Raw genomic sequence first — 15,826 nt, 5'->3', positions numbered from 1 at the left:
GATAAAGTATAGGATGGCTATTTTAAAAAGGAAGAATCACCTCCGCTTTATGGTTCATTTCAGACTAACGTGGAATAGCATGGAGCTTATATGGATGTGGTTGTAATATAACCCCTAAAATATAGTCCATATTGGCTTCCTTCACTCCTTCTGGAAGCTGGAATGTAAATGCCCGCAGCAGGGTGACAAAGAAGATGAAGAGCTCAGTTTTTGCCATCTGTTCCCCCAGACATACTCGGTGCCCTACAGAAGAAACAAGAGCAAGGAATTACTTCTACAAATGATTGCACAGAATGAGTCAAAATGAATTTCCAAACAAAATTCTGTTGAGTCTCATGAACTCTCTAAGGTGAGAAGCTGCCTCTGAGGGAAATAATTTGTATACAGGTTGCACCTCCTTAAACCAGACTCGGGTCAAGCAACATCTGTGATGCTAACTGTATATCTATGCTTCAAGCTCGGGATGTAACTCACAGGCAGGTTTTGAAGATGTGACTTAGCAGAGGCACTAAACTAAAATGTGGCTGCCCCGTGGGACTAGCAGGAATGGGTAGTTGCCCCATGTACGTAGCTAGCATCTGAGATGTGTACATATATGGAGCAGCTAACTCTTCCCATGTCACATCCCTTGTGCTGCTGCATCTACACTCTGCTTTTAGTACACCAGCTCGCTCAGAGCTAGTGTTATGTTGGCTTGAATTGGAAACAACACCTCAAAGTGTAGGCATAGCCTCGGTCAGTAGGTACTATATTCACAGTGATTGCATCCTGGCTCTTGCCTTTCCCTTCCTCTGATCTGTTCCAAGTCCAAGATGCTTCAGTGTAGGAGTTGAGGTATGAGGACCCTTATCTCCCGTAGACGTCACTTTGGAAAAAAATCGTGGCAACATTTTGAAGATGTGCATAGGAAAATAACCGTACAACTCTAGTTCATGTTGATAATTTATCAGGCCAATGTGATACTCCTTCTGCTTCACTCTAACCGGTGTAAACCATCCCTCCCCCATCGTGTCATACCCAATTTTTAAATGATTGCCTCAATTGTGTGTCTGCAGTTGTTCAAGTGCCTCGTTGTACATGACAGCAGGATCTGCACAGTTTCAGCAGCCACTTTCGGAAATTAGATTCACTCTTTTTAATCCGACTGCTGTATATACATCCCAGAATAGTGTTTGCTTTTATTGCCACAGCATGACACAGTAAATTCATAGTTAATCCGTCACCTACTTTGAACCCGCAGTCCTTTTTTACATTGCTGCTGGCTCAGTTAGCATTTTGTCTAGTGGCTGATTGCTCTGTCAGTATTTTTAAATTTATTTTTCCAATTAAATCTCCAATTACTGTGACCTATATGCTGCTTTATGCTGCCTTTGTTTCCAACCTGGTTGCCAGAGAATCTGGCGTGCATACTTGCAGTGTTAATTTTTGGTCAGCTGTCTATTCCTTAGTGCTTTTGTCTGTTTCTTTATGTAATCAAAAGTTAGATATTTGTTTCTCATGCCATGTAGTGTGTAACATTGCTGTATAAAGAGTCGGATTCTGACTGAAGATCTACCTAGTGAAATTCCACAGAAGAAATTAGAGTTCTGATTTTTTTTCTAGCTACCAGAGAGGAAAGTTTGTCGAGGGATTATAGTATTTCTCTAGGCTTTGGAAAACCCAGGTTCAGTTTCTTCTCCTTGGCAGACTTCCTGCATGTCCTGTAGACTCTTGTCACTCAGCTTGCCAATTGTAAAATGAGGATAATGACACTTCTGTACCTCACAGGGGTTGTGTGAGGATAAATGCATTAAAGATTGTGAAGTGTTGAGTTGCTATGGAAATGGGCCATGTAAGTACCTCAATAGACAGGTTTCTCCCTTGTTTTTCTGCATCTTCAACTTGATTATGTGTAGGTGTGAAATGCTAGACATGTGCACAACTTTTGTGTTTATTACATTAGAACACTGAATCTAAATCTCTGCAGTTTATTAGTCAGATAATTTTACCCGAGTCGTGCATATTTTTAACTCTTGGAACAGCTAATTTCCTTCGCTCTTACTTCAAGGTACACAAACCTGGCAGAGTTAGAAGTCAATGCATTACCTGCTGAAAAAGGAAAGAATGCTTCATTGTTTACAAAGTTGCCATCAGAATCAAGAAAGTGATTTGGGTTAAACTTCCCTGGGGTCTCCCAGTGTTCAGAATCGAATACAACAGAGTGTAAGTTTGGCAATACAATTGTGTTCTGAAAAAAAGCAAAACATAATTGTCTTCTCTTTGTGGTTTAGTTTTTGTTAGCAAAGTATAGAAAACAAGACCAGAGGAGAGTGTCACTTGGGGTAAATCAATGTAGCTTCAAAAGGCTATGTCCTTATGTAGCAGCTGTGTGGCTCATAGACTGTCTAACCCAGGGTGGGCAATAATTTTTGAAGGGGGGGGCACTTCAAAAATTTCCGAAATGGTTGTGGGCCGGAAGGGGCAGGGCCTCAGGCAAAAGGGGCGGAGACTTTGAATAGCAGGAGTTGAAGGGCTCGTGCCTCCTCTTTAGCTCCCAGGCAGCGTGTTAGCGGTAGGGCCGGGGGCTGTGAGCCCTTTCAGCTCCTTCTATTTAAAGGGTTCGTGCCTGAGCAGCCACCCGGAAGGTGCGAGCCCTTTAAATAGAAGCAGTTGAAAGGGCTCACAGCTCCTAGCCCTGCCTCTTACGTATTGCCTGGGAGCTGCCAGGGAGACACAATCCCTTTAAATAGCAGGAATTGAGGGCTCATGCCTCTGCAGCGACTCCCAGGTAACGCATTAGGGGGCAGGGCCGGGACTTGCCACAGGTGGGATGAAAGGGCTAAGCAGGCTGGATCTGGCCCACTGACAGCCTCTTGCCCAACCCTACTGTAAGCTGGGCCTAACATAGGTTGACTGCAAGTTGGCCTCACATAGGTTGACATTAGGGATGTGAAAGTGTAAACTTGTATATACATGGTTAGCCTTCATGATTACACTCAGGCCCTTGCCCCCCGCTACACCTCCTCCCCGCCCTCCCTGAACTGCTGCCTCTGATAGAGACAGCAACATGGGGCGGTGAGAGTGAGGTGGCTCCACAGGATCTGGCACGGGCAGGAAACCAGCTTAAAAGCTGGCTCCCCACATGAAGTGGCTCCTGAGGAGCTGCCTTTCCCCTCGTGTAAATGCGTAATCACTGACATTTTCAGCGGTGACACGTTTGCCTAAAAAAATGCATTTTACCATCCCTAGTTGATATAAGTCGGTAGTGTAGATGTGCTCTAAATAATGATGCAAAAGATGCAGGTGGTGTTAACCTGGCGTATACCATTGTACCTTTTCAATGGGAACCCCCAGCACTGCTGTATCCTTCACACATTGTCGAAAGGTCCCGACAGCAGTAATGTTGCTGTAACGCAAAGTCTCATGAATTACAGCATTTGTGTACGGCAGTTTATTCCGGTCCTCGTAGTAGATTAGCTGGGAAGGTTCCAGAACAGTTTCTAGCTCCTTCTGGACTTTCTCTGCAGAGAAATACTTGGTTTTACTTACAACTGAGGAACATTTTTCATCCCTTTTTCTGATTTTCTTTCCAATATACTCTTTACTAAGCTGTGTTAACATGCTGTGTCCCCCTTGACTGGACATACACAGTGCAGGGGCTTATAAAAATACGAATACTTTGCTATGAGATGCTTTGGACTATGGTTTGATCCTGGCATTGGTTTGAATTTGGTCCTTAGAGAGAGAGGCAGCGTGTCCTCGGAGCTCGAGACTATTTCTCAAATAGTAGTTCTCTTTTCAAAGTAATCTTTACAGAAGTGCTTGAATGCTCCCATCTCCAGAAATAGATGAAATGAGGGACTTTGACATATTTCCATTATATTCACCTTATCTTTTGTCAGGAAAGTTATAAATACATGTCAGCTTATGTAATTTTTAAAAAATATGCTGTTCACTGTTTCCAGTCGGTCAATGAGGAAAGTATTAGTAAGAAAAAAATAAACGGCTACGTCTACACTGGCCCCTTTTCCGGAAGGGGCATGTTAATTTCAGCTATCGTAGTAGGGAAATCCGCGGGGGATTTAAATATCACCCGCGGCATTTAAATAAAAATGTCCGCCGCTTTTTTCCGGCTTTTAGAAAAGCCGGAAAAAAGCGGCGGACATTTTTATTTAAATGCCGCGAGGGATATTTAAATCCCCCGCGGATTTCCCTACTACGATAGCTGAAATTAACATGCCCCTTCCGGAAAAGGGGCCAGTGTAGACGAGCCCAACATGTTTTACTCATGAAATTGTCCCTTTAGCCTGCTGTCTCCCCTTTCTATTGTCTTAGTAGGAAGGAGAGAGACTAATTAGCCTAAACACCTGGGCTGTGTCTAGACTGGCAAGTTTTTCCGCAAAATCATCTGCTTTTGTGGAAACACTTGCCAGCTGTCTACACTGGCCGCTTGAATTTCTGCAAGAACACTGACGATCTCATGTAAGATCGTCAGTGTTCTTGCGGAAATACTGTGCTGCTCCCATTGGGGCAAAAGCCCTCTTGCGCAAATGGGCCAGTGTAAACAGCACAGTAGTGTTTTCCGCAAAGAAGCCCCGATTGCGAAAATGGCGATCGGGGCTTTTTTGCGGAAAAGCGCTTCTAGGTTGGCCACGGACACTTTTCCGCAAAAAGTGCTTTTGCGGAAAAGCGTCCTGCCAATCTAGACACGCTTTTCCGAAAATGCTTTTAACGGAAAACTTTTCCGTTAAAAGCATTTCCGGAAAATCATGCCAGTGTAGACGTAGCCCTGCTGGTGTTGCATTTCAGGTAGCTGGAGCAGAGATAGCACACTTCCATTTCTTTTCATAATATTTCATAGAAATCTGAAATATTTCTTGCCCCGTTCACTCTCAAGGTCCTTTCCAGTTCTAGTATTCTGTGATTAAATTCTCCTCTCCGAGCTGCTGTTAGATATTAACAGCTGAGCACTGATTTTCGATGCTGGCAGGTCACTTTGTTTTACAATACACTGTTAGTCTGAGTTAATATTTGTTTAGTAACCATGTGCAAACTTTAATGGGTGTCCCTTTGATGCACATTTCACATACCTTGGATATCTGGGTATTGCAGCATATAGAGGAGAGCCCAGCACAGAGAGGTAGTTGTGGTTTCTGTCCCTCCCACCAAAAGATCAACCACACTCTGAACCATGTTATCTTCATTAAAGGTGGAGGTGGGGTCATCTTTGGTCTGTAGGTGACATTCACAAGATTTGAAAGCAGAAGGTTCTAGAGAGGTACTACTGACTATGTAGTAATTAACATTTTTCACAGGTTGGCTGGCCCTTTTAAAGGGAGGTTGGTCTTAGCCTACCTGTGATGCAGCTAATCCGCCTCTGGTGGAGACAATGAATCAAGTCATTAGGCAGGCATGTGACTAAGCTAGGCTCAGGGAATCTAAAGCCTGGGGGCCATATGTGGCCCCTGGCTTGCCGGGATCCAACCCCCAAGGCTCAGGGCTCCCCCCCCCAGCATTGGAGAGCCCACACTGGTGCTCCAGCCCCTCTATCATCCCACCATGAGGTTGGAGCACACAAAATCTACTAGCTTGGCCCTCATTAGGCTCTGGTGAATGAGGGGTATGTGGGATGTGTCTTTTTTTTTCCTTTTCAGTTGGGAACGGGTTGGTTTTTCTCTTTTGGTTCTCACCCCTGGCTGATTTTTCTATGGGCCAGTGGCACCTGACCCAAAAAGGTTCCCCGCCCCTGGACTAAACCCATACCTCTATGAGGGTAGAAAAACAGAGGCTGGTGGATGACCAAATGGTGGTTACAGAGTGAAGATGCAGGAAGAGTGTCTCCTGCAGTGGTTCCTGAGAAAAGGAGCTGGGGCTGGGTAGAAAGACTCATCTGAAAGTTTCTGGTGGGTTTTTTTTCCCCTCTTTTTGGCGAGACACCAAGATGGGGGCGAGGCTTTGCATCTCCTCCGGTGGTCAGAAGAAGAGGAAGCAATACCTCAGCAAAAAGGAGCTCTGCCTGGGTTAAGGCTGAATGGAAAAGTTTGTGGTTGTTTTGTAACTTTGGGATGTTAAAACCATCCCCAAGAAGTGCTGCTGTTGGATTTGTGAAAGCCTCTTTTGAAGTGACTGAGGAACCAAGAAGCTTTCACAAACTGAGGCTGCGTAATGCAGCACCTCCCCTAGCCCAAAAGGGGCACACAGGAGGCAGTTGACCCAGTTAGTGTTGCTGGATGAAAACTTCTCATGTCTATCAAATGTGGAGGGGAACCAAAACCACTTCAGAAGTCACCAGTTACAGGAAGATTTGAAATATCAATCTACAGGTTGAACATCTCTAGTCCCGCACCCTCGGAATCTGACCAAACCAGAAAAATTGTTGAACCACAGAAGGTTAATATCATCTAGCAGCATTGCCAACACTTCCACTGGTTACTGGGCTCTTAGAAGACATTTAGGAATAAATTAGAGTTAAATGACAGCACAGAACACTGAGAGCTAGGACTGGTGGCTGTCAACAAACTTTATGGGACGGCGGGAAAGTTGACCACACCCATGATAAGAGGCCATCCAGCTAACTAAAAGCATGCCGGACCATGGAAGTGACTGGACCAGAGAAAGCCTGACTAGAGCTTCAACCTGTGTAACACAATCCTTCAACAAAGTTTCTTTGCAGCGGACAGTGAGGCTAAGAAACAACTAGTATTAGACAGAGTACAGGTACTTACTTTTGCTATCTGGTCCAAGTAGAGGTCAATGAAATCCTGTGGATCATCTGCTTTCCATCTCTCCTCATGACTTCGGATCTCATTTCTAACTAAATTGTGCATAAAATCATTGTATGCAAACACTTTCTGGTGAGGTCCTGGGAGATAATGCATAACCCATGGGAACACATCATACAACTATGGGTAAAACATAGGGGAGATGATGTGAGTTCTTTGATATAATCAAGTGAACCTGAGTGAGTTTGAAGTATCATGATAACTTAAACTCATGAAAGGACTGGAGGGTTTTTAATTCTAGCAGGAATATGAAATTTTTAACCTCTACTTTAAGTGGTCACTTCTGAGCTGGGCTAAACTGATATTCTGTTCTATATTCATATACTCTGCTCATTCATGGTAGTAGCCGAGCGCTCTTTGGTGTTCATTAAACAATGTGTCCGCATACCTATCATGTTTGTTCTCTTATTCTGCCCCCCAAAGGGAGAAGCGTGTGCAGTGGAGTGTTTTCTTTCAGTAGGGTGTGTTTTTACATAAATATACTTGTTGTGGTGTGAGTCTAGGTAAGAGAAGGCAAGGTTAAAGAAATGCACTTTCAGGAGGTGCAGAAAGTACTTAGATCTGTCATGCTTTTTAGTGCCTGGGGAAATTTAATCCACAGTCTTGGACCACCTCCAGATGTTGAATGCTCCTGCATCATGGCTGACCACAGTCTTTATCCTGAAGCTTTGGTGGACTGTTTTTTAAGTTGTCTATACTGCAGTGAAACACCCTCGGCTGGCCCCTGTCAGCTAATTCGGGTGCCGGGGCTCAGGCTGGGCTCTGGGTCCCTCAACTCTTTGTACATCCAGTGCACAGAGAAGCTGGGTCAGTCCTTGCTCCATGGGTCTTTTAATAAGAGACTTCCCTGTGCTCTAAAATGCAGAGCGGCAGCTGGGGAGGTTATGCTGTGAATCGGCGTGAGCCAGACTGCACGTTGGAACTGCCCACCCTTATCAACTACTCGATTAGTAAATAATCGCATTTTAACATCCCTAATCCATATAAAAGACATGCAGTTTAGTTAAAATGTTAGACAAGTCCATGTTTAAACCTAAATTCTGTCAGATACTGTGGTATAGAACATCCAGTTAGGCTTTGAGGAGCCGATCTTGAGCAAGACTGATCAGAAATCTGCTCAAAATGGCAGGGCTTCAAAGTTTTGGATTTTATGAACTGTACTTTTATGTCTCAGTTTCCAAATACAAAATCTGCATTCCAAGAGTGAGTGTTTGCTAGGTTTAGTGCTAGCATTTAGAAATCTGGTTCATGGCACAGAAGTTTATGTAAACATCTCTTAGTTTTGGAACACACTCAATGGTTTGGAAATCGACTTCCAACTGAATTAATGATTTGTACTAATAACTCAAGTCTTGGGCTACATGATTTTCTGATGACAGGTTTCAGAGAGGTAGCCATGTCAGTCTATTTCAGCAAAACCAACAAGGAGTCCAGTGGCACTTTAAAGACTAACACATTTATTAGGGCATAAGCTTTCATGAGATGCAACTCACTTCTTCAGATGCTTGAAGAGAAAAGAAAAAAGGCAGGGAGACAGAGATGGGAATGTGACATAAGTGCTAGTTAAATCAGAATGGATGTGGTTCACCTCCCAGAGCAATAAGAAGATGAAAGAGAATATCTGAGGGGGAAATTATCTGTTGTAATGAGAGCCATCCACTCTGATTTAATTAGCTCTGAAGTCACACTAAGACTTGAGTTATTAGTACAAATCCTTAATTCTATTGGCAGTCGATTTCCAAACCATTGACTGTTTATGTAAACCAAGAGATGTTTACATAAACTTGTGTGCCTTGAACCAGATTTCTAATTTGTTTGTCTTTGAAGTGCCACCTGCCTCCTTGATGGTTTACTGATGGGGTTCTATAAATAAGACATGAGAATGAAGAAGTGCATATTTATTGCCTCAAAAGCCAAAATCCTGCACAATACTTTAAATTATGTCCTGTGGCAGATGTTGATCTCTGTGCTATGTTTATACGGTAACCATTAACACCTCTGGTATTCCCAGTTAACACAGATAAACTTACAGTGATAAGAATTAAAATAACCGAATGCTCACCCTGCCCCAGGTCGTGGCATTAAAGTACACCACAGAAGAGATGGCTTTGATGAGCCGGTTGAAAGAATCATCCTCGCTAGAGAAGCGATGACCAAAACTCACAGAGCAAATCACGTTTGCGATAGCGTGGATCATGTGGATATGGGGGTCAAAAAGTTTCCCTGCAAATACAGCTGATGTCAGTTAGAACCATTGAATGGACTACAGTGAGGAAAGTTAATTTGAGACATGAAGGAATCTGCACAATACTTCTAGCAGTTGTACAACATAAAGGAGATTGAATAACTTTTAGATAAGTGAGACATTTTACAAAGGAGTGAATTCTATTTAATGTAAACTAAACAGAGGAACTAGATCCTGGAGAGGGCTTCCTTTGGTTCTTTTGGAGTAAGATATTTTTTAAGAGATTCTTGGAATTTATTTTTGTTACTCCTTGTCCTTAACTAGGTTTGGAGGAAACAAACGTTGCATCTGCATTTCCCTATTTGGTCCATCATGTTTTGTAGAATGACTGCTTTTTTTTCCTCCTCTCTGAGCCATGGATTGAAATAAAAGCATAGTTTCTCAAGTTTCTAGACAGGAGTTTTTAATGTTTCCTTTTTACCGCCAAAGTTTTAGTTTCATCCAAGTTTTGAAATGACCCATCATTTGAAATGACCCACTTCAGGAGCTCTGGTGCCATTTTAAAATTTCTAGTTAATTTTTTCAGCGACAAATGTGGTTCAACACAAGGCTTACCTCGTGGGTCAAAAGCATGTTTGTAAAATGAAAAAGATTTGTTATATCGCTCCTCTCTTAGGGTCTGATCCAGCTCCCATTAGAGAAGATAGAAAAACTGATTGATTACAAGCTTCAGAGGGATAGCTGAGTTAGTCTGTAACAGGAAAAACTTAAAAACAACAAATAGTCTGGTAGCATCTTAAAGACTAACAAAACATGGAGATGGTATCATGAGCTTTCATGTCATCTGAAGAAATGGGTTGTGCTCACGAAAGCTCATGATACCATCAACATGTTTTGTTAATCTTTAAGGTTCTTCCACCAGATTATTTGTTGTTTTTGATTGATTATAGTGGGAGTTGGGATTGGGGCTTTAACAAACGATTTCTAAATATTCACGTTTCCAAAGCAGTAATTAAAATCTAAGGTAGATTATTCATTTCATATACTTGGATTCATTCTAAATTGATATTACATACTACAGTCTTAAATCTGGCATTTTCTATCTTTCAGGTGCTTGACTTTGCAACCTAAATAGTTGATTTTTATGTGGTTTTCTGTGTGTTCTTTCTGGAAGGCAGTTCCGAAGGAAAAGGGGAAAAAACAAGCCATCTATTGTGCGCTAGTAACAATTACAGCCCCTCTTCCCATACATCGTTGGGGTTTGTTTGTACCCTGAATCTGCATCGCTATACCAAAGACTGCTGCTTCTGGAGCTACAGGACATACAGCATGGGGTGCTGCTTCTGTGGTGGTGTGGATATGATTTTTTAGAATATTTATGTTCAGTTATTATTCTCTTGGTGTTCTGCCACAATGGTTACTGAAGAACACGAGTGAGGGACGTGGGATGATGATTTTCAGTGGTTTATATTTCATCCAGAACTGAATGAAATTTCATGGGAGAAAAGGAAAGGCATGTATAATGGTGTGGACTAGGCCCTGAGGCCCCCTGCTGGAGGCTTTTTGAACCTGCCATGCTCTGCCCTTGAAAAGAACAGTAGAGAAGTCCTCCCAGCTCGCTGGAGTGGCTGTGTGAGAAGCAACCAATCAGGGTCCAGCAAGCTAGTATAAAGAGAACTGCTGGGCCAGGGAGCCGGTCAGTTCCTTGCTTGAGCTGTAGGAGCGTGGACAGTATGGCTGGCTGGCTGGCTGGCTGGCAGAGCTGCAGAACCCCAGACAAGGTGGTACTGTCAGGTGCTGGAGAGAGTAAGTAGGAGCGCTGAGTTGGTTTCTAGGATTCTGTTTTGGACAAAGTCCTCAGGTGAGGGCAAAGAGAGTGCAGGGCCCTGAGAAAGTGGCCCAGGGAATTATAACAGTGGTGGAACTTGAATGAATGGACCCAGCAGACAGCTGCTATCTACAGGGTCCCTGGGCTAGGACCCCAGAGTAGTGGATGGGCCTGAGTCCACACTAAAGCCCCATTAGCCATTGGGGGGAAGAGGTCTGGACATTGAGGTACCCCAGGCTGTACCTACCAGTACACAAAATATTCAGCCTTATAGGGCATCACAAAATGTTGTGGTGCCCTAGGCATCTGCATGCTGCGTATGGGGTGGTGCCAACTCCAGTAATCAGTCCCATCCCAAAACCAGCTCCCCCATAGACTGTGCCCAGCAAGGTCATCTCTAGGGGCATGCAGAGCCTGGGACACCCCCAGCTCCACCTCCATCCTGCCTATGCTCCATCCACTTTCCGAAGCCCTTGCTCCTGCTCTGTCCCCGCCCTGCCTCTTTCTGCCCCTGCCCTGTTCCTATTCCACCCCTTTCTCCCAGCCCTTCCCCTGAATGATGTGGCTGGGAGCCAGGGGAGTGGAGCAGGCTAGGGCTGGGTTGCTCTGCTTCCTGAATCTCCTGGTGAGTGCAGGAGCAGGCCCATTACTTGCTGCCGCCCTACCCTGCCCCCCTTCAACTCTGGGCTGTTCCCTACAGCTCCTGCCCTTATGGCCCTGAATGCAGCTTTTCCCCCTGGTTTTGGCGTATTGGTTAAAAAAAAAAGGTAAAATGTCAATATGAACACTAAAACTTGAGCACTTTCCTAACGTGCTTCGTCCTCTTAGGCAATTAAGAAACCAGTATGAGGTACCATCTCTGCCTCGTTCTAGAACAGAAGTGTTTTTAGATCCATGATCACTCCCACAGCCTGCCTTACAGAAAGGGGAACAGCTCTACATTTCAATCTTTAAAAGAATTTACCTTTGTGACTTGCAAAGACCTCAACCATGTGTCTGGCCTCCTCTTGTATTCGGTGCTCCAGGGTTCTCTTACCCAGTGCCAGGCTCCTTAAAAATGTCATCACGAAGCGTCTCTGCTGCTTCCAGGTGTGACCACTTGTCAGGAAAATGCCTGAGAGCAACAGAAATACTGTTCTGCTCTTGCTAGGAAGGGAAATCCTTTTATATCAGAGATGAGTTTACATTAAGATGTATTTTTCTAGTAAGAGGAAACAATAACATACTTCATAGATTTTGAGCTGTGATTTGTTGTTTAGGTTTCTATCACCATTAATATAACTATATATCTTTTATAGTCATGTCACTGGAAGCTCCGTGGAGACAGCTTTTGGAGAGGATAGAATAACCAGAGCCCTGCGCGGATACAAAATTTGCATCTGCATCTGGAAATATGAGCTGTGGATTTTGATACCTGCAGATATAAAGCGGATATCTCCAGATTTGCAGGGCTGTAAGAATAACTCCTCTACTGGTGGGTGAGACTTGCTTAATTCTATAGGCACACCTTTGAGTATATGTAGGTTGTGGGTGAGTGGTATGTGGAGACATTGTCTCTTTAAAAATTAAGCCAAATTAAGGCCATATTGGTAGGCAAATCTTTTTCTGAATCCTATGGAATGAAAAGCGGCATAGTCAATGGTGTGTTATGTGAGTAAGTAATATAAGATTTGTCTTTTTTGTTTTATTTTTCTCTCTCTTAGTATTCCATTTATTCATGGCACCCTGCTATCCAGTTGTGCAAGACAGTCCGGGGAAGAACTCTCTTCCTTAGAATGCCACCTTCATACTTCATTATTATGCCATGCAAAAAAGCAGCATCTTTTACCTTTGTTTCCCATCATATCCCTATAGAAGGGGGAGAGAGGCCGTCCAGAAATCTCTTCTGAATGGGAGACAACACCATCTTTTACAGCTTGAAATCCATTCAGTATCACGATGGGGGTCTCTCCCATCCATACTGTGTAGATGTTGCCATAGATGTTGGTTAACTGGAGAGTCAAACACAGTAAGTCAGAAAAATTGAAAGCCGCCAGCAGATCTGTTAAAAGGCTTCTGCAGACCAGGGGGACGGGGAGCAAAGCAGAGCAAAGCCCCGGAGCACGCGGGCAGCGGACAGCCCAGACGCGTCTGGGCTGTCCGCTGCCCGCGTGTTCCGCTGCTTTGCTTCCTCTCCCTGGTCTGCTGGAGACCAGGGAGAGGACCCCATTCGTAACTGTGGATCCGACATAGGTCGGATCCGCGTAACTCGGGGACTGCCTGTATTTTGTATTTTTTCTTTTTCTTTTCATTTATTGTGAATTGTATTTGCCGCCATCGACACTGAGAGAAGCAAACAATTTTTGCACTTTACATTTCTTACTGCTTCCCTGCGATTTTTCTTATCTTTCTTCTCATTGACTTTTCTTGGAGTATACTTGTATTTTCTCCTGAAACAGTGTGAAGTGAATTTTTTACCACTGGAATTATTTAAACTGTTTCTCAAGAGAATGACACTTCAGCAAAGCAGGAATACAGCTTTTCCTGCTCTGTCTTAGAACCAGTGCTTTTTTTATTTAAAAAAAAAAAAGTGCTGGTATTCCAGGGGAAAAGTTGTTGAGCTCTGACTGGTACCGCTTGCAGGTACTGAGTTCCGGGCAGTACCATCACAAAAAAAACACTGCTTAGAACCACCTATCTAGGTTGCTGCAAATTTTGGTTTTGTTTTGTTTTGTTTTAGGTTGTACAATTGGTCATGGTATGGAGATCAAAGTTCTCACTGTCTGGAGACAGTGCTGCCTGCAAGAAAAGTCCTGTCATGAATGCCTTGTAAATTGAGATACCCACAATATAGATTTAGGTTGGACATTAGGAAAAACTTCCTAACTATTAGAGTGGCTAAACACTGGAATAAATTGCCCAGGGAGGTTGTGGAATCTCCATCTCTGGAGATATTTAAGAGCAGGTTAGATAAATGTCTGTCAGGGATGGTCTAGACCAGGAGTTCCCAACCTTTTTCAGTCCCCGTAGTCCCTTGGCTTTTACTAAACCTTCCCATACCCCCTATTCAATATGAAAGGAAATAAATTCCAGACTCTAGAATCCACAACTTTTTTCACTAACACTACTACTTTTGGAATATCTCAATTAGGATAATCTCGTTATTTATGAAATATTTCCAGTACCCCCTTGACAAGCTTCTTGTACCCCTTGAGGGTACGCGTACCCCAGGTTGGGAACCCCTGGTCTAGACAGTACTAGGTCCTGCCATGAGGGCAGGGGACTGGACTCGATGACCTCTCGAGGTCCCTTCCAGTCCTAGTATTCTGTGATTCTATGATTCTATATCACAGAGAGTGAGTCCCAACCATCTATAGAATATGAGTGATTTTTAGAAGAAGGCTGAATTTTCTGTATCTGTTACCCAGTGCTACTCTCAGTAAGAAAGAAATACAAGACAAGGGATGAGCGGTTCTGCCTTTGGCAAAACAGGATATCTACATTGTCTCAGAACCACTTTGGAAACCATAAGGCCTGATCTAAAATTCAACAAAGTCAATGGAAAGACTCCCATTATATCACTGGATTTTGGATTGGGCTCTCACTGCTATTTACACACTGGGCTTGTGATAATAGAGACTGTGCATTATAAATATACCTGTTGGGACATTCTTAGAACAGCAAGTGCAAAGAAAACAAATAGCAAATCGAAAGTGATGATTCTTTTTTTCCCTGTAATGCTGTTCCTCAACTGTCTTGTGTTTGAGTAATAATTAAGTTGGGTTGGAGAATACCCTATGATTAATTAGGAAACTCCTGTGCAGTACTAATTTTAAATCCAATCATTCCAAGCCCCTCTACTTTAGTCAAGTACAGAATTCTGCAAAAACAAATACCTTAACAAGATTATCTCGGTGAAGTTTGAAGTCCAGCAGCAATAAGTTGCCAATGATTGGTAGGGGAGTTGGTCCAGGAGGAAGCCGGCTACATCTCCATTGCAACTTCAGAAACTGCGCAATCAGAAGAAACACAATCAGACAGACTGAAACCTCAGTAATTCCCAGCATCTCACTGTGCTGCTTTATTAGTTTCCTTTCTCCCTGGAGCACTGTCTCTCTGAAAATTGTTCTGGAGTTGCATAGACTGGGCTCACTTTCGGGTAGGTTTTGTTCTTTGCTAAGAGCATTTGCCTTTTCCAGTCATCTCTTGCTCGCTCTATTGTTTCTTCTCTTTGATATACTCTACACTTGCCAAGCTAAGTGGTTTTTAGTAAACTTTGAAATATGTGATCCAGTTCAGTTCATCAAGCCACTCCCACCCCCTGTTTTGTGATCTTTTAGTGCGATCGGTCTTTCCTTTCAATGAGAATCTCTTCTAGTTAGAGTGGCTATCGACACTGCATGCTATTGGCTCTGTACTTGTGATTCATTGGTATCAGAGCTCTCATATAGTGGTGTATTAAAAACAACTAGGAATATGTTCCTTGTATCATGCTTTTCTATGAAGTGATTGCAGTAATTACAAAAAGGGGGAAGAAATACACAAGAAACTATAGAATTAATACCTTATTTAGCAAAGCAACCAACCCGAAACAAGATAATATAACTAATTATATAAGGAAATTAGTTTAAAGACAAAAAATAGGAAAACAGTTTGAAGATAAAATATATCCAAGTGAAGCCACTTTGAATGGAGCTGGTGAATAGTAAGAGTATAACATGATTCTTGTTACTGGGAATACCAAAACAGTGCAAATGGGCAAGGAAGAATTTGCTCTCTGTGCAGAAAGCCTGAAGATGGAAAAATTCACAGTTCAGATTTAAAAACAAACACCTCTTGAGGGCCTTCCATTTTGGGGGCAAAAATCAGAACTCCCATTGACTTGGCTGGGAACAGGATTTCAACCCTAGCGTCTTCCCTGTCCCCTTCTTGGTGGAGCAGCAAGACTGGTATTCTCTTGGCTGAAGGCAAGCCACTTGTGAACCTGATGGATCACTCTCTGAGCACCATAGCTGAGAGGGGCCAAAGCGAATGAATGCAGCTGGCACATGAGCTGATGCGACAAATGAGTGA

General features: G+C 43.2%; 1 protein-coding gene and 1 long non-coding RNA gene across 2 annotated transcripts; one reads left to right on the top strand and one right to left on the bottom strand.

Moving 5' to 3' along the window:
- Positions 1–64: 64 nt before the first annotated feature.
- LOC102451242 (cytochrome P450 2J2-like) lies at positions 65–14,820 on the bottom strand. The gene is made up of 9 exons (XM_089780723.1): positions 14,650–14,820; positions 12,603–12,765; positions 11,739–11,888; positions 8,824–8,984; positions 6,705–6,881; positions 5,070–5,211; positions 3,313–3,500; positions 2,086–2,227; positions 65–243 (listed from the first exon to the last, which is right to left on the bottom strand). The coding sequence occupies exons 1-9, from the start codon at positions 14,818–14,820 to the stop codon at positions 65–67; spliced, it is 1,473 nt and encodes a 490-aa protein (XP_089636849.1).
- Positions 4,289–14,679, top strand: LOC112543926 (uncharacterized). Its single transcript, XR_012906322.2, has 3 exons — positions 4,289–10,752; positions 12,073–12,248; positions 13,494–14,679. It is a non-coding gene; the product is annotated as an uncharacterized LOC112543926 (long non-coding RNA).
- Positions 14,821–15,826: the final 1,006 nt, after the last annotated feature.

This window comes from Pelodiscus sinensis, chromosome 10 (genome assembly GCF_052426305.1).
Source record: "Pelodiscus sinensis isolate ZL-2025 chromosome 10, ASM5242630v1, whole genome shotgun sequence".
Classification (NCBI taxonomy): Eukaryota; Metazoa; Chordata; order Testudines; family Trionychidae; genus Pelodiscus; species Pelodiscus sinensis.
Note: the sequence above shows the minus strand (reverse complement) of the source record. Positions and strands in the feature narration are given on the sequence as shown.

Coding starts and splice junctions, on each gene's coding strand:
- LOC102451242 (XM_089780723.1), bottom strand. CDS start 14,820: ATGCTGGGAATTACTGAGGTTTCAGTCTGTCTGATTGTGTTTCTTCTG. Junction 12,766..14,649: donor ACCGAGATAATCTTGTTAAG/GTATTTGTTTTT, acceptor TTGACTCTCCAG/TTAACCAACATCTATGGCAA. Junction 11,889..12,602: donor GGATATGATGGGAAACAAAG/GTAAAAGATGCT, acceptor TGTTGCTCTCAG/GCATTTTCCTGACAAGTGGT.